The 23,812-nt window shown below is 51.0% G+C and overlaps 1 protein-coding gene across 1 annotated transcript in view; it reads right to left on the bottom strand.

Moving 5' to 3' along the window:
- VANGL1 (VANGL planar cell polarity protein 1) overlaps positions 1-23,518 on the bottom strand; it is a 38,072-nt gene extending 14,554 nt beyond the window's left edge. The window contains exons 1-3 of the mRNA XM_036272832.1: positions 23,316-23,518; positions 16,058-16,190; positions 11,246-11,853 (exon numbers count right to left, since the gene is read on the bottom strand). Coding sequence (XP_036128725.1) covers positions 11,246-11,853; positions 16,058-16,190; positions 23,316-23,386 — 812 coding nt within the window. The 5' untranslated portion in view covers positions 23,387-23,518. The remainder of the gene's footprint in view (positions 1-11,245; positions 11,854-16,057; positions 16,191-23,315) is intronic.
- Positions 23,519-23,812: the final 294 nt, after the last annotated feature.

Raw genomic sequence — 23,812 nt, 5'->3', positions numbered from 1 at the left:
GCAGACCGACTGTGAAGGCCTCCTTCAGGCTCAGTGCTCACCATCCCGTAGGCCAGCTGAGGTTGCTAACAGTCAGAAAACCCTAGTGACCAGCTCCCAACTCCCTGCACAGGCAAGTATGAGCTAGGAGCACCCGCCAAGTGCCGAGTACAGAACAAGGGTGTGAACAAGACCTCAGGGTTTGCCCTCCCATCACGGTGACCACACTGCAGTGACTCGGGCTGTAACGAGGTATGTGACTGGGGTGCGGGTGAAAACCCACAGAGGAGGCAAAGCTTAGCTTCTTGAAAGAGGAATGACGGGCTCTGGCAGGGTGGCTCAGTTGGTTGGTGCCTTGTCCCGTACACCAAAAGGTGGCGGGTTCAATTCCCGGTCAGGGCACATACCGGGGTTGCAGGTTCTATCTCCAGCCAGGGTGTGTACGGGAGGCAACCAATCGATGTTTCTCTCTCACACATTGATGTTTCTCTCTCTCTAAAAATCAATAAAAATATATCCTTGGGTGATGACTGAAACAAAAAGCTGAACGATGCTCACACCGGTGGACAACGGCTACAAAGCTCCCTCCAGGCAGAGGCAGCAGTGTGGGCACACGGGCGGGGTGAGCACACGGGCGGGGTGAGCACACGGGCAGGGTGGGCACACGGGCGGGGTGGGCACACGGGCGGGGTGGGCACACGGGCGGGGTGGGCACACGGGCGGGGTGAAACGACCTCCCCAACATCGGCAGTGAGAGCGAGAGGGTCTCAGCGCTGAGTCACAGAGCAGCTCCCAGAGGTCTGTTGTGGGGGGTAGAATAGTCTCCCAAAACCCACGTCTACCCAGAACCTCAGAACGTGACCTAGTAGGGTCTTTGCAGAGGTACCGACAATAAGATAAGCTCACACTGTTGTCCCTGTGAGAAGAGGATAATTGGAGAAGGCCACGAGATGCGGCTACAAGCCAAGGAGCACCTAGGCCAGAGGCCAGAAGGAAGGACTCTTCCCTGGAACCTTCAGAGGGAGCATGGCCCCATCAACACCCACACTTCAGACTCCCAGCCTCCAAAGCTGAGAGAATTCCAGTCACCCAGCTCTCGGTCCCTGGCTACGGCCGTGTTAGGAAACAAACACAATTGTATTTAGGGCAAGAGGATGGGGTCAGGTCAAGGGCAAGGCCGGGCTCAGACGAAGGCTGAGGTGAGAAGGGATGAGGAAGGAGGGGGGCATCGGAGGGAGTATGTGGGTAGAAGAGGGGGTGAGCCCGGCATGAAGCCAAAGGACACCAACAGTGAGGCCGCTCAGGTCCTGAGCCCACTCTCTCCTACTCTGTGAGGGTGTCTGCATCTTAGGCAGAACCAGGTCTCAGAGAACACTCTAGAATGCAGGACCAAAAATGAGAGCTGATTCAATTTTCTGTGAAAAGTCCCAACCTGAGGGAGCTGGACGATGCCCTTGGTTTTATCTGATGTCCCAGGAGAGTCACCAAGACTCCAGCCTGGGAGTGAGGGCTGAACTGCTCCCCGGACTTGGAGCTGAACTGTCTGACCAAGTGCCAGGACCACAATGCCCATGTGAGACCCAGAGACGCGAACATAATTAACCCCTGAACGCTGCCGCCGCCTCACTGACAGCCGGGCACATGTGCTGGTATCTTCTGGCCCAACTGCCCTTTAATTAAGATGCTTGTCTGCAGCTGCAGGTGGGGAGGTGGCTGACAAATCCCACACAGATAACAGGTAACGACTACCTTGGAACCTGAGAACAGGGAGGAGAAGAACTGGAATCTCTTGTGTTTATTGGCAGATCCGAGTTAGACTGCAAAGACCTGGAGAAAGGCTTGAGATCTTGAGACGGGAGGCAGGTCGCATCCTCAGAGGGTCCCAGACAGGCGGTCCTGTCCCAGTGCCAGGCCCCCAGTGCCCTCCCGCTGGCTGCACGGATTCCTGGGGGACCCCAGCCGGCTGGCTTCTCGGCTACATGGAGACTTCAGGGACCAAGTTCTTTGGGTCAACACCGAATCTGGATCTGCAGACAAGTCCTGCAGGGTGTCCCCACTGGAAGACGCCAGGAACATCCACACTGATGGCATGAAGGAGCTAGAATCAACAGGGTCTGGTCATCACAGAACGGCCCCCACAGTGCAGTCTGGGGAAGCACCCAGGGCACTTCTCTGTGCCCAGTACTGTCCCCTGTTTAAGTTTCTGCTAATAAGGTGTAACCCTGGAAAATGCCCTCTCTATTAATACAAGTAAACCCACACTGGGGCGTGCCCAGAGGAGACCTCTCCGTCAACACTGGGAAGGGTCTGTAGGACCAGCAGCTTCTAACAGCCACATGCAATGACCTGGTTCTGCTGGGGTCAGGAACTGAACAACACAGAGCTGTCGTCCATGTCATTCTTGCCATGAGGGGTTCTGACAACACTGATGAGACGGCCTCCTTCTGAGATAATGCCGTCGTGGCTGACTGTCGGTCGGGCTGCCTCTCCCACAGCAGAGATGCCGGCAGACCTCTCGAAACTGGGTGGAGCTGGGAGACATGCTTCCCCTCAAGTGACAGGTCTGGAGACTGCAGCCCCACTTCCAGGCCAGGGTGCAGACTGCACCGCACTGCCACCTCCAGCAATCTGACCTGGGCTGCACCTGCCCCCTGGAGAGAAAATTCAGCCTTCTCCTCACTTCACATTACTGTGCTGATCACACCAGATAAACATCAAAAATAACCACCTGCTTGGGTTCTCTAAGGAGGGCATTAGTTGGAGACCAAGCACCTCCAGACCCTCCCAGGATGCTGCAGGGACCTTCTCTTATCCAGCCTCCCGCCCCTCCACCCCATACCTGTGGACCTGGCACAGTAGAGGGGTACACACGGAGAAGCCTGCCCAAGGGGACCTCTGCTTGCAGACACTAGCAGAGCCAGGCGGTGGCCTTGCAGGGCAGGGAGAGCAGGCCCCTGCCCTGTGCCCTCGAGTGTCAGCATCTCACACACACTGTCGCATCACACCTGCCAATCGATGGGCTGGTGTGCAGAAGGCAAGCCACGTCCATGTGTGAGTCCTTCAGGAAATCAAACAGCACACCTCGGGGTCCGGGATGCACAGCCCAGCCCCGCCTGTGGCCCTGCAGGAGGCCACCCACACCAGCTGTACATCCACGGGCTCCCTCCCGCTCTGTGGCCATGCTTCGCGCTCTGTGGGGTGGCTCCTCTGGGCTGCAGGGGGAGGCTCGGGGGCAGACGCCCTGCCAGGGAAGCCTTCCCAGCTGTGGCCGCCGCCAGCAGGCAGCTGTGCAAACACCGGCCGCCCTGCCAGCACCTCAGTAAGCCACTGCGCAAGCGCCACAGGGCCAGCGCCCACGGCAGCCGCCTTCGAGGTCCTCCCCCGCTGAGCAGATCTGAGCATTGGCCTGGGGGCTCTGCTCTTGGGCTCTCACTTTTATCCTTTGCTTCTTAGGGACTGGGGGTGAAGGCTGGGAAGTATTTCACTAAAAAGCAATGAAACAAAACACACATTTCTAAAAATGAAATGGTCTATGAAACCATGATTGTAAATAACACAGCCATTTAAAAACACTCCCTGACTTCACCGCCAATGGTCTGGGTCCTCCATGATCATGGATGTTAGTGCTGAACATGGGTTGGGGGTCCCACAGCCTAGTGATCCCCATCCTGGATGTCATTTTACCCAGAATCACACACAAGATTTCAAGGGGAGCTGGATAGATCCTGGAATTACTGGAATAACCTTGATCTCCCCAGGAGACCCTTCCTTTCTCACTTCAAACTAGAAAACCAAAGAGCAGTGGAGACCAGCAAGGCCCCGCCCAGGCTGGAGGACACCGGCTGAGCACAGGGACAAAGTGAGTCTGTCATCAGGGCGGAGCTGCTCACCAACCCCAGGGTTTCCTGGGGCTTCGGGGTCAGAAGTCATCAGTGTATGTACTGTGTTCCTGTCTCAGCTCGGGCTCCATCACATAATGCCACAGGTCAAGAAGCTTAAAGAACAACAACTTATTTTCTTATAGTTTGGAGCCTAGAAGTCCAAGGTCAAGGTCTGGCGAATCCAGTTTCCAGGGAGGGCTCTCCTCCTGGCGGCCCTCGCACGACTTCACGGGCGGCCTTGCCTCGGTCCGAAGACAGTGTGCCAGCTCTGGTGTCCCTTCTCGCAAGGACTTGATCAGATCTACCACTTCATTCAACTGCAACTGCTTCCTTCAAGGCCCCATCTTCAAATACTAGGGCTTAGAGCTTCAACCTATCAATTTATGTGACAATTCAGTCCATAACTTTCCCACCCTGGCCCTCCAAAACCCATGTCCTTCTCACATGCAAAATCCATTGAGTCCACCCCAACAGCCTCAACGGTTAACTCATTCCAGCATCGACTCTGAGTCTGAAGTCCAAGTGTGTAAGTGTGTAAACCGTGTATGGGTGAGACTCAGGCAAATTCCTCTCCGCCTGTGAATGTGGGAAACCAGGCAAGTTATGTGCTTCCAAAATACCAAGACAGAGCCGGCAGAGGATGGACATCCCATTCCAAAGGGAGAAAGTGGGAAAAAGAAAGGGGCGATGAGTCCCCAGCAAGTTCAAAACCTAGCAATGATTAGATATTAACTCATTATTATATGGACATTAACTCTGGAGGATAACCGTCTTTGGTTCAATGCTCTGCCCTCGGGCCCACGAGGGTGGAAGTTTCATTTTCCCTTTTCTTGAAGGATAATGCATGTTAGACTTCCTTCATTCCACCCACTTTCTCGGTTTCCTTTATTCCTGGATTCTGCTGAAAGGCTGATTCAATCCCGGGGTCACACCTACACCGATCTCCTTATCAAATGGTTGGTCAGCCACACCCCTGGTGCTCCTCCGGGTCTGGATAGGCTGAGACAAATACCATATTATTTCACTTATATGTGGAATCTAAAGAACAGTATAAACGAACAAACAAAACAGAAACACACTCATAGATACAGAGAACAGACTGATGGTTGCCAGAGGGGTGAGGGGGTTGGGAGCCTGGGTGAAAAAGGTGAAGGAACTGAGAAGTACAGGTCGGTAGTTACAAAACAGTCACAGGATGTAAAGTACAGCACAGGGAATATAGTCAATAATTATGTACGGTGCCAGGTGGGTACTGGAAGTATCAGGGGGACCACTTTGTAAAGTATATGATTGTCTAACCACTATGCTGGACATCTGAAACTAATACAAAATAACACTGAATGTAAACTGTCATTTTAAAAAATCTTTAATTAAAAAAATTAATTTTTGAAATCTGGAAAGGCTGAAGACTCCTCCAAATCTTCAAGTTTAGATTCCTTTCTGCTTAGCACTTCCTTCTTCAATTCACCTCTCTGCTCTCGTATTTTACTAGAAGGAATAAGAAGAACCCAAGCTGCGTCTTCAATGTTTTGCTTGGAAATCTCCTTAGCCCAATACCCAATTTCATCTCTCAGAAGTTCTACCTGCCACAGAACACTAGGGCAGGAACACAGTTTAGCCACGTGCTTTGCCACCTTATAACAAGGAGAACCTGTTCCCATGATCCAACAATGGGTTCCTCCCATGGATTTCCACCTGTGAACTTTGAGAGAAGGGAACACATTCAGTTCATAACAGTTCCTTTTCAACACAACCTTGCATGATCATAAACTCCCACTGTTTGAAAAGCAAACCAAGAATCATTTCTTCTAAAGCGCAGGTGGTCTATGATCTATAACCAGACCTTTGATAAAAGGGTCCATAGTCAATGCCAATTTATAAAATACTCTTCGTCTCAATGAATGAAGCATGCTTAGAAACCCAGTTAAAGCCTGCTGGCAGAAATTCAATACAATAGAGTGTCAGCAAAATGGTATCTGACAGAATGGATCACTGTGAATTGAACAGACAGATTTCCCAGAAGCCAGGGCAAGAGTTCTGTCTGCTTCTGTGGTTTCAGTGTCTCCTTGCTGACCACGATCAGCCATCACTGTTCATTGATATTCTTGTACCTCCTTATTGAGCTCTTCCCCCTCTTGAAAGATGCTACTTCGGGACTTTTTGAAGTAGAGAAGTCAATGAGTAAATCTGTTAGCACTATATGCAAAGTATGAACAAGCAGACAGACTCTGAGAATGAGAGCCTGTGGGAATCTGCCACACTGTGGACCCAGGACCCTCCCAGGATTCCCTGCCTCGCACCGTCCTCTCCTTAAATCTGGGCTGCGGCTCAGACTTGCTTTGGTAAGAGAATTCAGAGCAAGTAGTACGGGGCCACTTCCAGGGCTAAGCCTTAAGAAGCCTGGAAGCACGTGCTTTTGTGTTCTTGGGCACCCCGAGAAGTCCAGCTACTCTCATGAGAAACGATTCCCCCAAAGGCGGCTCTCTGGAGAGGGTGGGAACTGCAGAATATATGGGAAAGTAGAGAAGCCCCGCCCAGCTGCCTCCCCCAAGCCTGCAGGGACCACTGGTCAGACCAGCAAAAGAACCTCCCAGACAAGCCCAGCCAACAAACTGTGAGAAATCATAATAAAATCATAAAATGTTGCTCTACACTACTAAGTTTTGGGGTGGCTTTATACGGCAATAGATACAAGAGGTCTTCTCTGGGACAAGTGACATACAGAAAGCGAAAGCTTTGAGCAGACACGGGCTCAGACCTACCGCTGTGGTTGTAAGGCCCAGCTCGTTGGTCACGGACTGAATAAAAGAACCAATGGGCTGCAGGACGCAGGGCAGGCATCTCCGACAAGCCGATAATGTATAAAAATAGCATCCAGCCTGGCACATGGTAAGCACTCAGAAATGCTTGAGTTCCTCCATGCACTCTTTGTTATTTTAATTGATTGGAGAGAAAGAGAGAGAAAGGAGAGAACCATCGATTTGTTGTTCCACTTATCTATGCATTCACTGGCTGATTCTTGCAGGTGCCCTGACTAGTGATCGGACCTGCAACCTTGGCGTATCAGGATGACGCTCCAACCAATTGCGCTCCCCGGCTAGGGCCCCATGCACTCTTGAAGCGGTGCGTGAACATGAACACTCCTATTCAGAGGCACCAGAGCAGTGGTTCTCAACCGCCCTGATGCCGCGACCTTTAACCCAGTTCCTCATGTTGTGCTGACCCCGAACCAGAAAATTATTTTCATTGCTACTTCTTAACTGTAATTTTGCTACTGTTATGTCTTAGGCGACCCCTGTGAAAGGGTCGTTTGACCCCCAAAGGGGTCGCCACCCACAGGTTGAGAACTGCTCACTAGGGTGAAACAGTTAAGATTAATCTGGAACCAAACAGCCTGGGCTCAAATCCTGGCTCTGACAATCACAGATTGTGTGTCCACAGACAGCCTACTTGACTCTTTGGTGCCTCAGTTTCCTCATCCGAGAGTGAGGACAACAGTGCTGCCTTCACAGGGCCGTCGGGATTAAATGAGTTACGTGGTAAGGGCTGAGCAGGTGCCCCGCACGTGGCAGGGACTAGGTAACTGCTAAGGTCTTCGCTGGTCCACCTCGTGGAGTCAGGCAGTTACATTAACCTCTACGTTCCAATAGTCACAGTATCTACCTTCAAAGATTTAAAACTGATAAGTTATTAATCAGGAGAATTAAATGTCATTTTTAGTCTCTCTTCTCTTTTCTTCTGGATTTCTCCCCAAATATAGTCAGATCAAAACTCACTATTCTTTGGGGAAAAATTCTGGAAAAGTTAGCAACTCATTGTGAGAACAGAGCCAAAAGAAGTGACAAGTGATGTGTGTGCAGAATTACCACTCAGACGCTGAGACCCCAGGGCCGTGGAGAGCACGGGGCAGGTGTGACCCACAGGAAGGCGGCATTCTGTGCAGTCTGCACAGGTCCCTTCACCTTTGGCTTGGGGACCCTCCACTGTAAAGCGTGACACCACTGCATCACCTGCCCCACACCTGATGGCAGGAGGAATAAATGAGATGGAACATCCCCAAAAGCTCTGTCACCTCTAAGGCTCTGGGCAAAGGTTAGGAAGTCTCTTTATACAACAATAACCTTTTACATTTCTGAACGTCTTCAAATAAGCCACGACTCCATTCCTGCCGACAAGCAGCGCCCTGCGAGGACCTTTTATGAGAGCTAACAAGAAGCAGATTTTCTTTAAGAACTAAAGAATCGGCGCTCTTTGGACAACCTTCAAAAATAGCCCAGTCCACTCAATAAAATCATCTTTGAAAACAAAACAAAAAAAGAACTGCCCATCGCCTTGCACCTCCGCCCAACAGGCCGCGGCTGCGGGAAGACTTGGCATAAAGGGTGCGTGGCAGGGCCTGTGACCCCTGTTGGGTCTGGGAGGACCAGCTATTCCGACCCAGGACTCACTCTTTGTCTGTTCTGATTCCCCTCCCCTCTGTCTGTTTCTACACCTCACAAAAGGCCTCAGAAGTTATATTTCTGGCTCAGTGACTTTCCAGCCACCGCTGGGTTGGACCAGATTTAGCCCAGGGATCGGCGGGTGACTGAGCCCATGCAGTGCCAGCAGGGAGATGCCAGGCCTGCGCCAGCGCCTGACGACGGCCGTCCTGGGCTGCAGGCGCTGCCGGGGGGATTATCTGTGACAGAGGGTCTCTCCTTCTGCAGCCTTCCTCTGCCCCATACACAACCAGGGTCTCCACGTGAGGGACAAGGGGGCTTATGGCAGTGCGGGGCGGGGACAAAGGGCCCTGGACGGGAGCTGAAAGGAAGACACTGGCACCACCTGGACATGCTCGCCCCCCAGGCTGCTGGAAACAGGAGCTCCTGGGTCCCCCGGGTTGACGGCTCCAGGGTCAGCAGCCAGGCCCACAGGTTGCTGAGGACAACCACAGGGGCTCTGCAGCCAGCCTGCGGGTCGGCAGTGCCACCAGCGCAGCCTCTTCCACCCAGGTCAGCCCTGGCTGGCACAGCTCCGGGCGAGGTACCAGGACTACTGCCAATTTCCTGAGCATTCCACAGGCACACTGCCCTGGGCTGCCCTGCTTGCCCCCCTCATCCAGTCTGAGAAGGAGGAGCGATGGGAGCCCTGGAGGGGAGGTCAGCCCCACCACCCCAACTCCCTACGGTGAGAAGCCTTCCTTCCCTTTCTCACCTCCGCAGGTGGATTCACTAGGTAGGGCCGAGGCCCAAACACAAAACCACAGCGGCCTCACCACCAGTGTTTTAGCTGCTTATGTTCACAAAACCCCAAATACCACTCACCTCTACTGGGATGAGAGCAGGACTCCCTCTGCCCCGTCGCCCTCCCTCAAAGCCTGTCCTGTCCGCAGGCAGACGCCCTCCCACGGGGCTTTACTGCCGCCACTGCCGGGAAGCCCTCATCCTGTGCCGCACCCCCAGGCCGCGGCCCGTCAGCACCGTCCACAGCGCAGCGACCCTTCTCGGGGACGTGAGCCCCGGGAGTTCAGGAACACTCGCAAGGCAGCTGCCCGAGTCTCAGGGCCCCAGCCTGGGCTCTGCACAGCACACGTCTAAGACGAGTCTCCACTCACTCCTGACGGGAAGCACGGGGAAAGCGAGCCGAGAGGAACAAGCCGCAGTGACCTCCTTGCCTTCGGAGCCCCACAGGCGTCTGAGGACTTGGACGCCGAACATTACTGTACCGAGCATGTGGATCAGACACCGATGCCCTCCGAGGATGGGCCAGGGTCGCCGCAGCCTTGAACACCGACCACCCAGCCCAAGATGCTGCAAGCTGAGCCTGAGGAGTGGAAGAGTTTAGCAGTGTGACCTGACTGCACATGGGGCTGGGCCATGTCCCTGGGCCCCAGCCAGAAACAGGACAAAGCCCGTTGTTCTGATACCCACCAAGGTGCCCTTTGGCAGCTCGACACCACAGCAGTGATGGCTGCAATTAATTACGTGACGACTGCCCTGGCCAGATTGGCTCAGTGGTTATAGTGTCGGCCCGTGGTCCAGAGACCTGGGTTCGGTTCCCACTAAGGGCACGTACCTTGGTTGCAGTTTGACCCCGGCCCCGGTTGGGGTCGGGTAGGTGGTAACCACTCAATATGTCTCTCTGATGTCGATGTTTCTCTCTCTCTTTCCCTCCCTCTCTCCCTCTTGTTCTGTCTGAAGATGAATGCAAAAGTGTCCTCAGGTGAGGATAAAATAATAATAATAACAACAACTACGTGACGACTAGGTGCCAAGCAGGTGACACATATCGGCTGATGAGGCTGGAGAGCCCAGTTTGAGGGCAGTCAGACACCCCAGGTGATTCATTCAGGGGTAACCGTGGGACTGCCAGCAGTGTCCACGCTCAAGGCCTGGCACCACGCCTGCAATGAGACCAGCCCCTGTCCTGAGGGAGCCATGGTTCGTGGAAGAAAACAGACAGAAAGCAGACCAGTAAACACAAAGTGGGAGATGCCATCATGAGGACATTAACTCAGGCCCTGCGTCAGGACATCTGGGCGAATCCTAACAAAGCCAGCCATGTTGCTGTACAAATTACTTAAATTCCCCAAACGCCCATTTACTCATCTGTAACAGAGAGATTAATAACGCCTAAATTAAAGAGTTTCGTGAAGAATAAACACGGCAATTTGCATCAAGTGCTTACCTTGGGATGAATAAAAATAAAATTAAATGAATGATTATTACTGCTTTTTTAGTTAAGCACAAAATAGTTAGGTTTTATGCACAGACTTAAAGCATGGCATCGCAATGCATTTCTAACTTGTTCTCATGTATACATCTTCAAAACACCCAACCCTCACAAGTTTGAGGTCTCGCCTGCACCAATTCTTTACTGCAGGGTCACTAGGGTGACTATGTAATCTACTGCCCAACCCAGGGTACCTCTGAGAGTGGACAAAACAGGAACAATTAGTAATTCCAATGGGACGACAGGGTAAACCAGATGTACCATTTTGAGCAAATGAAGTTGCTGATTGCTCTTAGTTCATTATTCATAGGCCAAGTTCAGGGGCAAGGTCAGCAGCCATCACTATACATCCTTTCTCCCTTTCGCCTTCTTTTCTGGGAGGTGCCAACAACACTGAGAGTGGGCCCAACTAAACTCCGACCTGGATAGGAATCAGCAACTGCACACCCCCCATCAGGAAGTCAGGACGGTCAATGTACATGAACTCTCCACCACACACATACACGCACATGCACACACACACGTACACGCACCACACAAGTACGCACACACATTCATGCAAGCACACACACAGCTCTTCTCAAAACCTGAGTCAGGGTCAGACCCTGGTCCTGGCACTTGGCACCTGTCATCACCCCTCACTTGCTGAAGACCTCATGAACGCCCCCCATTACCTGAGGTGTCCCAAGCTGTAGAAGCGGGACTCGCCGTCGGTGGAGCGGACCACCTGCAGCGTGAACGTGGGCTGCAGCTGCCTGAGCTCCAGCAGGACGATGGCCAGGTAGTGGATGAAGAGGAGCGCATCCACAAGCGAGACTGCGTATTGCACAATGCCCTGGTAGTTCCGGTCCCGAGAGTCCAGAATTCGGACCCCGTAAAAAAGCCAATAGGAAACCACAAAGAGAAAGATGAGGACCAACAAAAGGGCACGGAACACAAACACCCGTGGCATGTCAGCTCTCTGCTTTCGGAAGAAGAGTGCCCAGGTCCCGATGAGCAGAATGACGAGTTTGAAGGCCACGGAGATGAAGAGTCCCTCGCAGATGGTGCCGCAGGGCTCCAGCTCGTCCCGCCACAGGATGGGGGGTAACAGGATGAAGGCGACGGGGGTGAGGAAAACTAGAAGTCCAAGCACCGCAGCGACGGTGAGGCCCAGGTAGCGCTTACAGTCCAGTCCCACACTGTCCTCCATGTCCTTGCTGATCCTGGCAATGTCCTCCTGTGATATGCTGTGCTCCGAGGTGCCTGTGATGGCCGTGGTGGTCTCTCCCCAGTTGTCATCCTGATGGGGAGTAAACAATAAGGATGAAGGGCCACACGCATCAGGCCATTTGTAAAAGCCACAAAGCAAGCCTTGGAGCCACGGTGGACCAGAGGCCCCACCCTGTTGAACAGACCCACCCACATGGGCTTCCTTGGAAATGGAAGCTTAACTCGTTAAATACAGGAAGTTCTAAACTTTACTAATTTTCACTGACATTTTTCAAAATGTATTATCTATTTACCTTTATAAGCAGAGAGAATCTAATCTGAGCTTTTTGTTTGTATATCTGGGTGGATTCATTAGTGATCTTGATTATCATTCCCAGGGTTGGAATCCCTTGAGAGGCTTGGAGGGGCCTGAGCTATGCATCCTGCACGAAACCATCCTGTTGTTAGACTGACACAGGAGAGCTCACCTGCGGGGTAAGAGGACACCCTCCGCTTCCTTCTCAGCTCAGGCCTGGGTCATAAAGGCTTCGAGTCCAGCTTCTGGGAGTGCCCCCCAGCAGCCCGAGCAGCAAATGGCACAGTGAGAGAACTTACCTTGGAAAGTCAAAGCTCACCACAGCTAGGAGCTACCTGCTTTGAAGCCCCATGTAATAAACACCAGTGTCGAGCATTCCTTGATGTTTCTCACTGAACACACTAAGCCGATTCAAGTGTCTACGGCCAGGGCAGCTAAAAACTCCTCCCACAATACACGTTCTCAGGGCAAATTAAACATCAAGGGCATGGAAATACCAGGACTATTATAACACGTTTGTCTTTTACTCTCTTGCTTTCTCTTTTATAACTTTGAGACAATTTCTAGTTAGAGCAATTAGTCTCTTCAATGAACGAGACCCAGTTGTTAGGATTTTAAACAATTTGGTTATTTCCCTGGGAACTCGGACTCTGCTCCAAAACTACGGCAGAGCGAGGCAGCAACGAAAAGCCCTGTGGAGTCCAGAGAGGGTGGGCCTCAGAGACTTGTAGATATGTTTAACTTGGAGAAAAGTCAGATGGAGGGGTCAAGTGGGTGAAGTTAACGTGTAAGACACCAACTTAGAAAAATCTAGTGTAATGGCTGAACCAGTAAGATAGAGATCTCATAACCAAACAATAACCTCAAATCTAGTAAGGATGAAAAATATGATTTACGAAATGTAAAGGCTAGGAGAAGGAGCGGCGGTGGTGGCAAAGGTCTTGACCTGTGAAGAAACAGTCCCTCGGCCTGGAAAGCCACAGGTGCCACATGCCACAAGGGAAGTGACTGAGACAAGAGAAGCAGCCAGGTTCTCCAGCACTGCTGGTGGGAGTACGAGACGTACAACCTCTGGAAACGTCGCCTGGCAGGTCCGTTTAAATGCATGCTAACTGTATGGCCCAGCAATTCCGCTTCCAGGTCTTTATCAAAATAAATGAAAACATATGTCCACGAAAGACTTGTGTGAGAACGCTCTTAACAGTTTTATTCATCATAGCCAAAAAATGGTGCAACCCAAATGTCTGTCGATCAGGAGAATGCATAACAAATTGTGGTACATTATACAACAGAACACTACTCAGCAAAAATACCAGAGTGAACTGCGGAAACACACCACAGCATAGCTAAATCTCCCAATCACTATGCTGAGTGAAAAAAAGTCCAAATCAAAAGAATATGAGTCCAATTACATTAAATTCTAAAACAGGCAAGACTAATCTACAGTGATAGAAATTGAAACAAGGCTTGCCTTGGAGAGGTGGGGGTGGGGGCCAGGGGTTGACTGGGAAGAAAATGAGAGAACTTTCTAGAGTAATATATGTGTGTGTGTGTGTGTGTGTGTGTGTGTGTGTGTGTACACACACATATATATGAGAATGAGGTATAAGGGTTTATTCAGCTCTTAAAATTTATCAAACTGTATACTTTAATCTGTTCATTTCTCTGTGTGTAAATTTACTTCAACTTTTACAAAGGAAAAAAATGACAAGCAGGAGAAGAAACAGCCACAAAGTCAAAGATGGCAACTTGCTTTAATATAAGGTGAGATCACAGGCTACCTAAAGTAATCGGCTTTGTAAAACTCTTTGTGAAGGCAGTACTGGAGTCCGTGTTTCGCATCGTGCCTAATATTCAGCTGACAATAATGCTCAATCATTGTTAGTATCTTGTGGTCACTTTGTTGACTACCACACTTCTCTGATCTAGCTTCTCACCTTTTTTCCTGCTAGAAAGTCGCTAACTAATCCTGTCCATTTTAAGAACATGTGTACCTCTGTGCCTAAAAAATGTTGATGTCCAAAGGCTTGAGGTTCTTAGAACAGAAAGGATCTAAGATCCTCTAATCCAAGTCCCTAGATTTTCAATGAAGAAACAGGCCTTGCCCTGGCCAGTGTAGTACAGTGGTTAGTGTTGGCCCATGCATCAAAGGGTCACAGGTTCGATTCCCAGTCAAGGGCACGTACCTGGGTTGCAGGTTCGAACCCTAGCTCCAGTAGTGATGCATGTGGGCATGTGGGAGGCAACCAATCGACGTGTCTCTCTCACATCAACATTTCTCTCTCTCCCTCTCTCTCTCTCTCTCTCTCTCCCTCCCCTCCACTCTATCTAAAAATCACTGGAAAAAAATATCCTCAGGTGAGGATTAACAAAAAAGAAAGAAACTGAGGCTCACCAAGGTGGTAACTGCATTTCAATGCTTTGCTCATCACATCAACCGCTTCCCAATGTGGCTACAAAATGTGGAGCAGCTGCAAAGAAGAACCACCTTCCCATGGCCACCCCTAGGTCTACATCTAGAAGGAGCCCCTGCGGCACTTAGGGTGTCCCTTCTCAGGACTGGCCCCACCCATCCAACCATCCCTCCGGCCCTCCAGAGCCACGGCAGGCAGGGAAAGAGAAGGACTACGGACATTTCTTCATCACCGGACAAACCCCACACTCCCAACGCTGCAGCTGCGGGTTCCAGGAGCGCCTTGTGTGCTCTGAGGAATTCTCACCGCAGTCCGTTTATCTGCTCAGAAACGCCCATCTGTGCAGCCCCGTGGGCACACAGAGCTGTACCCAGTCCTGCTGCGTTACAGCTGTGTGCACACACTGGTTTATTTGGGGCCACGGCTGCACAGCATGTATTTCAAGAGCAGTGGAAGGTATGCAAACGGTTCTGAGTGTTTTAAATTAGGTGGCCTGCCAGAGAGAAGATCCCACACAATGTTTTTAAGAATTCATAAATTACCAATACAGGTGACCCTTGAACAACATGTAGGTTAGGGACACTGACCTCCCCATCCCCCAGCACAGTCGAAATCTGCATATAACTTTGACTCCCCAAAAACGTAACTACAAATAGCCTACTGTTGACCAGAAGGAAGCCTTATCAATAACCTAACTGGTTGAATAACACACATTTTGTATGTTATATGTATAACATACTGTTTTCTCATAGTAAAGTCAGCTAGAGAAACTATTATGTAAAAAATCGTAAGGATGAGAAAATACATTTACAGGACTATAATGCAAACAATGGGCCCACGTTGTTCAAGGATTCGCTGTACTTAAAAAACGAAGCGATTTCACATAAAATCCCAATTTCCAGATTTTCTTAAATACTGCGAGTCCCAGGAGCATGCGCAGGGGCTGGAGCTAGGGGCCGCTGCTCCCGGGAAGGACGTGCTCCCCGCGGTGACACAGACCGTCCCTCCGGCCCGGCCCCACCATGGTGCTGCAGGTTGCCGTTCATCCCCAGCCTGTCTCACATCCTTTTGCCTATTTTGTGTCCCGGGCCTATTTCATTCATCTATGTTTCCCTTCGAGGCACCGAAGTGTGAGCAGTGATGCTCACGGGGGGTGGGGGTGGGGGCTGTCCTAACCACCCTGCTCTTCTCCTCACGTGACTCGTGACTCGGGGTTTCTGGAAGGAGGGTCCTTCCCTCTTTCATCCTGCTCCCCCTGCGGTGAGTCTCCAGAGACTGCAGCCCACAACTCTTCCCTTCTCTGCCCTGATGGTCGGCTCCTTTTCCACACCATTCAAAGCAGGCCCACCAATCACACGTCGGGAGACTCCGCAAGCTAGCCAATGGCAGGACACGCAGTCCTTCGACCAACAAGAAACCACAGGACATAGATAAACTAATTAACATGCTAGAAAAATAAAGATAAAAACCCAAGAGAACCTATTGCAACAAGACTTAGAAAAACATTTACCGAAAGGAGTCTTGATCAAGGGACCGTGTGCTTACAGACTGCCTTTGATCCTTACCTGAACTTCCTCCGTCCGGGTGGAATCATTTGCCAACAGGGGTTCTCCGGTGGGAGCCTGGATGGTGACGGCTCTTTCTGACCCTCGGCCATCTTTACTCCGGGGTGACTTGTGTCTCTCTCTATTTCTTTCACTGAAAAAGAAAGATAATCAGCTAGCACATTTATCCTATGTGAATTAACTCTCATCAAAATATACTGTAAATTTCATTTTGAATTTAGGAAAATTACACACACACACACACTGCCAATACTCTACTGTAACTCCATCAACAGGGACCATGATTTTTCAAAGCTTAAAACTGCAAATGTTAGAATTTGTGTAGCTAAGGCATATTGTTATTATAAAATGATTGCCTTGATTTGGTTATAATTTGACTACACTTATTTTCTAGAACAACATTTTTATTGGGACAACATTGCAAAATAGTCAGGCTCTGGTCAGCCCCAAAAAATCTGGGACAGACTGTCACCCTACACCTCTGGGCAAGAAGAAAGGAAATTCTAAACCAGCACAGAGAAGCGTTTACTTCTCATTCCTACAAATTCAAACTAAAAGTCATTCCCACAGGTTCTAGCTGAACTCAAAGACACCCACAGAAACAAACAAAGCTAGGACAAATGACACCAAGGTGTGTGCATGTACGTGTGTGTGTGTGTGTGTGCTCCAAAGGAAAGCAGGCTGCAGTATAACATTAATCCTGGGTGGTCTTTCAGGGTGACTGAGGGAGCACCCTGCTGTGGGTCAATCTTGAAATTGCAAAAGGAATCAATCGCTGCATTTTAAAGCTCAGAGGTCATACCTTGGGCATCAACCACCCATGGGAACTGGCACTCCTGCCCCCACTGTCAACAGTCAACACAACCAAAGGAGCCATGAGTAAGTTCCCTCAACCTCCTGTCCCTCAGGCCGCCTTGACATCAGTCCTTCCTTCAACCACTGTCCTCACTCCCAAGTCTCCCAGGAGGGCAGAAGCACTACACCCATCAGCTTTGGGGACAAACTATCAGATCTCAGTTCTGCGCCTACTAGACGTGTGGTCTTGCACAAGTTATCAACCTCTGAAAACCTCAGCTTCCTCATCTGTGAAATGGGGATAATGACAATGCCACATAGATTCTACATGTAAAGCTCAGTACAGGGGTGAGGAATAAGTACTCGATACACAGTAGCTATTATTATTACTGCTATTACTCTCAGTCAAAGGCACAGATGCCGACAACTCTGTGAAGCAGAGTATGTATGCGTTGCAGAAAGAGATGAAAATGGAGCTATCAACACACCATCGCACCCCTTCCTTCCCTCCCTTCCATAGCATATCTCTTACTAACTACTTCTTAGCTAACGAAAACACATGCAGACTTGCTGCTTCAAACGCCTACCTTATCAGTACCTCCTTAGGATAAGCATGGGTAAGTCCTTCAAAGAGCTGGAGGCTTCTGACTCTTTCAGTGACAGCAACTCAAATCTCTAAATAACTTATCATTACCATCTATTGTAGACCAGTCTAGACACTTGTATTCTGGTCAACTCGGTGCTTTATTTTAACCAGGCGGCCAGGGAAAAAGCCAAGAGATCTGAGAGGTCAATGCCCATCACCTCACTCCACGCCCCATCCCAATTCTTAGAGCACTTTACTAAGTGCTTTATTGCATTACTTTCATTCAACCCCAACAAGAATCTTATAAGGCCAGTATTACTGTCCCCATTTTACAGGTGAGGAAACTAAGGCTCAAAGAAGCTAAGTGACTTCCCAAGGTTACAGTAAGTGGCAGAGCAGGACCTGAACCCAGGTCTGCTTCCACCACCTTGGCCGATACCCACTGAGCGGCACTGACTTGGGAAGCCGTCGGCAGGTTTTGCAGCATAAATATTCCCACTGCTCGTCCTCACACACTCTACACCTGATGAACCGCTACACTTGTGAAACACGCCTCTGAAGCTACTGCGAGGAGTCACGGCTGGGCTGCCAAAAACAATCACAAAAAGGATTCACTCGGGGGAGATTTCCCATGTGCCAGAGGGAACTGTTCAGGCAAAGTCCAGAGCTGCTGCTCCCTAGGGCCCCCGCCCCACCCCCAGCCAGACCCCGGAGCCTCCTCTTTGATTTTACTCTGGCTTCCCTTTCCCCACCTGCTCTCATCTCTGACATTCTCTGCCGTCAGCCAAGTCACATGCTCCCCTAACCCATCTATCTAGTCACTAGTCCCATGGGTCAAGTCCTGTGACAGCACAAATTCCACTGGAAATCAAAATTCTTTCACTGAGTGCCAGTTCCTGAGCCTGAATACTGCCAGACAACGCAGGCGGGGAACCACCCAGGGCCGAAAACAGCCTCTCTAGGACCCGCCATCACTCCAACCCCCACCCACCCAGCCTGGCTTGTAAAGGGCCCAGCAGCACCCAAAGGAGAAGCCACCGTCTATCAGTTCCTCTGGTAACATCTGAGGTGAACCAGATAAGAGCCCATTATCTGATAACCGGGAAGGTGTCTCATCCCCAGAGCCAGAAACCCTAAACCAGTGCCTCTCACACCTGAGTGTGCAGAGACAACACCCGGGGTGTGGGTTTGGGCGCAGACTCACTGGCGCCACCCTCAGAGAATTCCCTTGGAAGGGAGACAACAGGAATCTGAATTTTCCGCCAGCACCCAGGTGACCCCGGAAACGGTCCCCAAGGCTCTACCACCCAAATGCCCCTGGGGGGGCTGCGGGACTGACTGCTCAGAAGTAGCCCGTATGTGACCTCCTGTATACAGCAGAGGCTCGCTCACCGGAGCCGCAGGTGTGATACTCAGCTACAAAGTTGCACTGTCCAGTGACTTCTCTATTAAACTAGCATTCAGTGGATGGGGCCGGGAGAAAAGCTCAGGGCAGCGTGCATCAGGACAGAGGGACGCCCGGAAGCGAACTCCTACAGTCAAATGAGGGATGGGTGTAAAGATCATCCCGTCGACTCAACGTGGGCTGTGTGCTGCGCTGGTCCTCGTCGAGGGAGCAAGAACCAGACGGGGCTTTCACAAAAAGCACTGGTCCCGAATGACTGCTCCGGGAAGGTCTCTGAGCCAGTACTAAATAGAAAAGTCCAGCGAAAGTACTGCTGGTCAGGGCTTTCCAGTTTACAGGGCTGCGAGCCACAGTGCGGCTGCCCCAGTTCAACAGGCCCCCAAACATGCATCCCAGGGACTCCCAATGCTGCAACTCCAAGGAACTGCCAAGTGCCCTCTGGGGAGGGCTTCCGATGGGGAAGACCACCAGAGGAGACAAACAGGAGACCAGGGAGTGAGGCGACCCAAACACCGATAGAAACACATGCACACTTGGGTGTTTTCCAGCTCAGCCTGAGTGGGCTAGATCACCTGTGCACCTTGGCTGGACAGGTGTGTCAGCCACAGGAATCCTGGTATCTTTATCTCTGAGTCTGTTTCCACGCAGCATCTGCCTGTATGCGTCAAGATAAGTGTGTTTGCGCACGTGTGTGCAGAGCAGGTAGAGGCACGCAGGGGGCCTGCATGTGCCTGGACCTGTGTGTGTGTGTAAACGTGTCTACTGAGGCGATTCCAGAGCTGGGCCCCTGGCGGCAGCGCAAACCCCCTCTGGCCCCAGCCAGAATCCCCGTCGAGTCCCACAAGGGTCCCACTTGCAGCCGGCATTTCCTGGGAAGATGATTTGGCTCCGTATCTGCTGTTTGCTCTTTCTATTTGGGGAAAGCTGGCCCCACCGGGAACTCCTCCCTTTCCTTCTCCACCACCACCCACTACCTGCCCTTTCTGTGTGCCGACTGCCGACTGCTGGGGCCTGGCTGCGGCTTCCTCTCGCTGGCTCTGGGCGCCTGGAACAACCCCCACCGCTCAGGCAGCCTTTCGGACAATGCATGTTAGCATATTAATCACGAGTTACCCTTCATTTCCTCTTCTTTTTTTTTCCCCTGCCAGTTACTCCTGCACAGCCCAGGGAAAACCGCGGTCTTCCAAAGGACCAACAAATGGGCCTGAAACGTGCCAAGGGTACCTACTGGCCTTGTAACCTCAGGCAAATCATGGTGCCGCAGGGCCTTAGTCTTAGCACCTGGGGGGTGGGGGCACCACCGCCCACCGTCCTAGGACAGCTGTGAGGACACAGGATGCGGGCCAAGGGTCCCAGTGGGCCCTCTCCACACGGTCCTTAGCAGGGCTGGCCGCTGCTTACTGAACTCAGGGACTGTGCTCCAACCCCAAGGTGAGGCGAGGTCTGCGAAGCCTGCACCGTCTTCCCAGCATGTTACCTGGACGCCCTCTGGAGATGGCAGACATCACAGAACCAGAGCACTAACCTCTTTGCTAGAAAAAAGCCACCTGTCATCTGTTGGAACCCAGCCCATCCTCCAAAGATGACCACGGAGCCCTTGGGCATATCAAGTTTGGCACACTTCAGTATTCCTCTCCGAGTCGGAGTTCTACTAAAATTACCAAAAGGGCAAGTTCCCTCCCTCCCCTTTCCTACACTTCCATTCAAATTCCCCACGAACCCTGAGCAGAGCGGCCTTCACAGGGACACTCCTGGGTGACACAGACTCGCGGCTGGATCAAGGGCCTGCTCAGCCGCCAGTGGAGGGATACTCTTACTGCTTCATATTCTTTGTCCTGACAAAGGACCACAACCTCTGCCCCAGTGACAGAGCCCACAGGGCCCTCGGACAGAGTTCGCCACACGCGGGTGGCGCTTTTTTCTAAAGAGCCAGGAGTGCACCATAAATCTTTAATGGCCATCCCTTCACCCAGAGCTTTCCTGAGCAGGCGTTCAGTAACATTCCTTGATTAATTTATTAAAAGTCTCAGCTTGTGTTATCATTTGCTAAGTACTTTCCACATGGGTCCTAGAGGCACCGAGGGTGCTGCATGCTGCTTTAATTGAAAGTTATAGTCTCTTAAAGTTTCCACAAGGGCACTGCAGTCCGGTATCAATTTCTGGGGCCCCAGGAGGCCCGAGGAAACAGCAGAGCAGGGGCCCTGAAGCGTGACAGTCAGGACACGCGTGTAGATAAAAGACACCGGAGACGGTCCCTACTCAGAACACGGCAAGGTGTCCTCATTCATCTGCAAACACCAGGAGCCCCCACCCCCGACTCCCAGCATGCGCTGTGGGAACGGGCCGCCTGGCACACTGACAGGAACTGCTTTTTCCAGACAGGTCCAAAGATTGGCTGTTTTGAAAGAGCTGTTTCTGGTATTTTATAACATAATTAGATATGTTTACCCACTGGTTGAAGTTTGTGACATCGGAGCCTAACCTGGGCTCCAACACAAGCTCACTTAGTTCTTTCCCCCATATATTTATTATTATAACAGCAATGCATGACAACTCAGAAAATTATGCAAGTTTAAAAAAAGTCACCCATAATCCTAATAATCCCAGAAACAGATTCAGATCCCTAATAACTCAGAGACAGACAAGATCAATATGTTGCCCTTCATCTTTTCATAAGAATACAGAGCTGTGATACACAGAGTCATGAATCTTATTTTTTATAACATGGCTTCACAAACGTGTGTTCATGTCATTAAACAGTCTTTGAAAACCTTTCTTTTCTCTCTTTTATTCCAGTTATATGTGTGTGTGTGTGTGTGTGTGTATTTGTTGCTGTTGTTGTTAATCCTTACTCGAGGATATTTTTCCATTGTTTTTTTTTTTTTTAAATAGAGTGGAAGAGAGGGAGGGTGAGAGAGAGAAACATTGATGTGAAAGAGACACATCAAGTGGTTGCCTCCTGCAAGACCCCTACTGGGGCTGGGTATTGAACCTGCAACCCAGGTACATGCCCTTGACTGGAAATCGAACCCGCAACCCTTTGGTCCATGGGCCGATGCTCGAACCACTGAGAAAAATGGCCAGGGCTCTATTCATATTTTCAATTGCAAAATGCACACTAGTAAAAGTCTGAATGAGTTCAGAAAGATAACATAGAAATGAGCATTCCCGCCAGCCGCGGTCTGTGTCCAACCCCTTTCCGGGGGCTGACACCCCTGGCAGCAGGGAGAACACCTCCAAGACCTCTTTACGTGTGTGTCTGTACTCGGCCGCTTGCGGGAGGGCCTGTTCAGCCTGGGAAACATCACCACAGTCACCCTACGCTGGCCATGCAGGGCTGGGACCACAGGTGGGCCTTTGGGCAGTGGCCAGGTAGGGACTTTGACTCTGGGGCTGAAATGCCAAGGCCATTCATAGCATTAATGCAGCCATTGGTTATCGACCTCCTATCATGCGCTGTGTTCAATGCTATACATGCATAACCTCATTTAATTCTCTCATAGCCCTGTACTGCTATGCCCATTTCACAGACAAGTCTGAGGCAGTGGCAGCACCATAATTTACCAACTGCACTCTTTTTTTTTAATCCTCACCCGAGGATATTTTTCCATTTTTTGTACAGATAGAGTGGGAGGGAGAAAGAGGAAGGGAGAGAGAGACAGAAACATCGACATGAAGGGACACATCGAGTGGCTGCCACCCGCACGACCAACCGGGGCCGGGGACAAACTGCAAAGTACATGCCCTTAGCGGGAACTGAACCCGGGTCTCTCCGGACCGCAGGCCGACGCTCTAACCGCTGAGCCAAACCAGCCAGGGCCCAACTGCACTCTTAAAGCATACAATGCCACCTCCTTACTCATGCATCCCCTCACTCCTCCCTCGCCAGACACTGTAGGTCCGCAGCACAGCGGCCCGTGAACATCAGTGCACACCAGCGCATTCAGCTCGGAGGGGTTGGCCCCAGCACCCAGGACAGCGTTTTCAGAACCCAGGCTTGCTCGTGCAAAAGGAAGACGAGCCAGAGAGAAACAGGCGCCCGGCCAATCCCGCTTCTTTGTATAAGCTTCGTGGCAAATGCAAAACGGACCAAGTCAGCAGCTTTGGCTGAAAAGCAACAAATTGACACGTTTTTAAAAATTTTCATTTACATTCTTGGCAAAGCCGTGGGAGAACTGTCATCTATGAGAAGTACTTGGAAATGAAAAAAACATTTCCACTGCAGGGAGAAACTTTAATTTAAAATCAATTGTGAGAAATTAAGGTCATCAAGTGTAATGGAAGCAATAAAATGCAACTTGGCGGGGTGGTTACTTCCCACGCATGTTAAATGCTCTTCCAGCTCAGCTTCTCACGCACTGTGGACTGAGCCACCGGCGCCCACAGCCCCGTTTGAAAAGTGAATCTAAACGCCCCAGTGACCTGCAAGTTTCCCCAACAAGGAAAAGTGAACCCGTCCACAGCTTACATACCCTTGTCTGTGAGACTTTTTCGAATGACTGGAATAGTACGAATATCCAGAATACGTGGATTCGGTATCCATAGCAATGGAGAGCTCGCTCTCGATGAGGCAGTAGGCACTGTTTCTCGGCCGAGGTAGAGGATTTCACCGACTGGGTTCCTAAAACCGCAAGGGTCTGGGAATCAAGGAGCCACTCTTCAACAGCGACAAATTCTGGGGAAAGGGGGAAAAACAGATATCAGCCTTCCAAACCGACCGCAAGGGGCTGGAGGGTAAATGACAGCAGCCCCCTTCTCTGGGGTCTCTGCTGTGGAACAAGTGAGTGACGGTGACGCTTCTGGACGCCGCACGCTGCTCGCAGGCAGCGACAACCTTCCCCAGGTGTCTGGGAGGGAGACAGGTAGGTGACGGACAAGCCAAACCCCAGCCACAGCAGCAGGAAAACCGGAGGCAGGTAAGACCTGGCCCGTGGCCATTTCCCAGACACAGCCTGGCCCCCACGGTTTC

The sequence above is a fragment of the Molossus molossus genome, unplaced genomic scaffold (genome assembly GCF_014108415.1).
Source record: "Molossus molossus isolate mMolMol1 unplaced genomic scaffold, mMolMol1.p scaffold_m16_p_20, whole genome shotgun sequence".
NCBI lineage: Eukaryota > Metazoa > Chordata > Mammalia > Chiroptera > Molossidae > Molossus > Molossus molossus.
The sequence above is the reverse complement of the archived record's forward strand: the minus strand, read 5'-3'. Positions and strand labels throughout refer to the sequence as shown.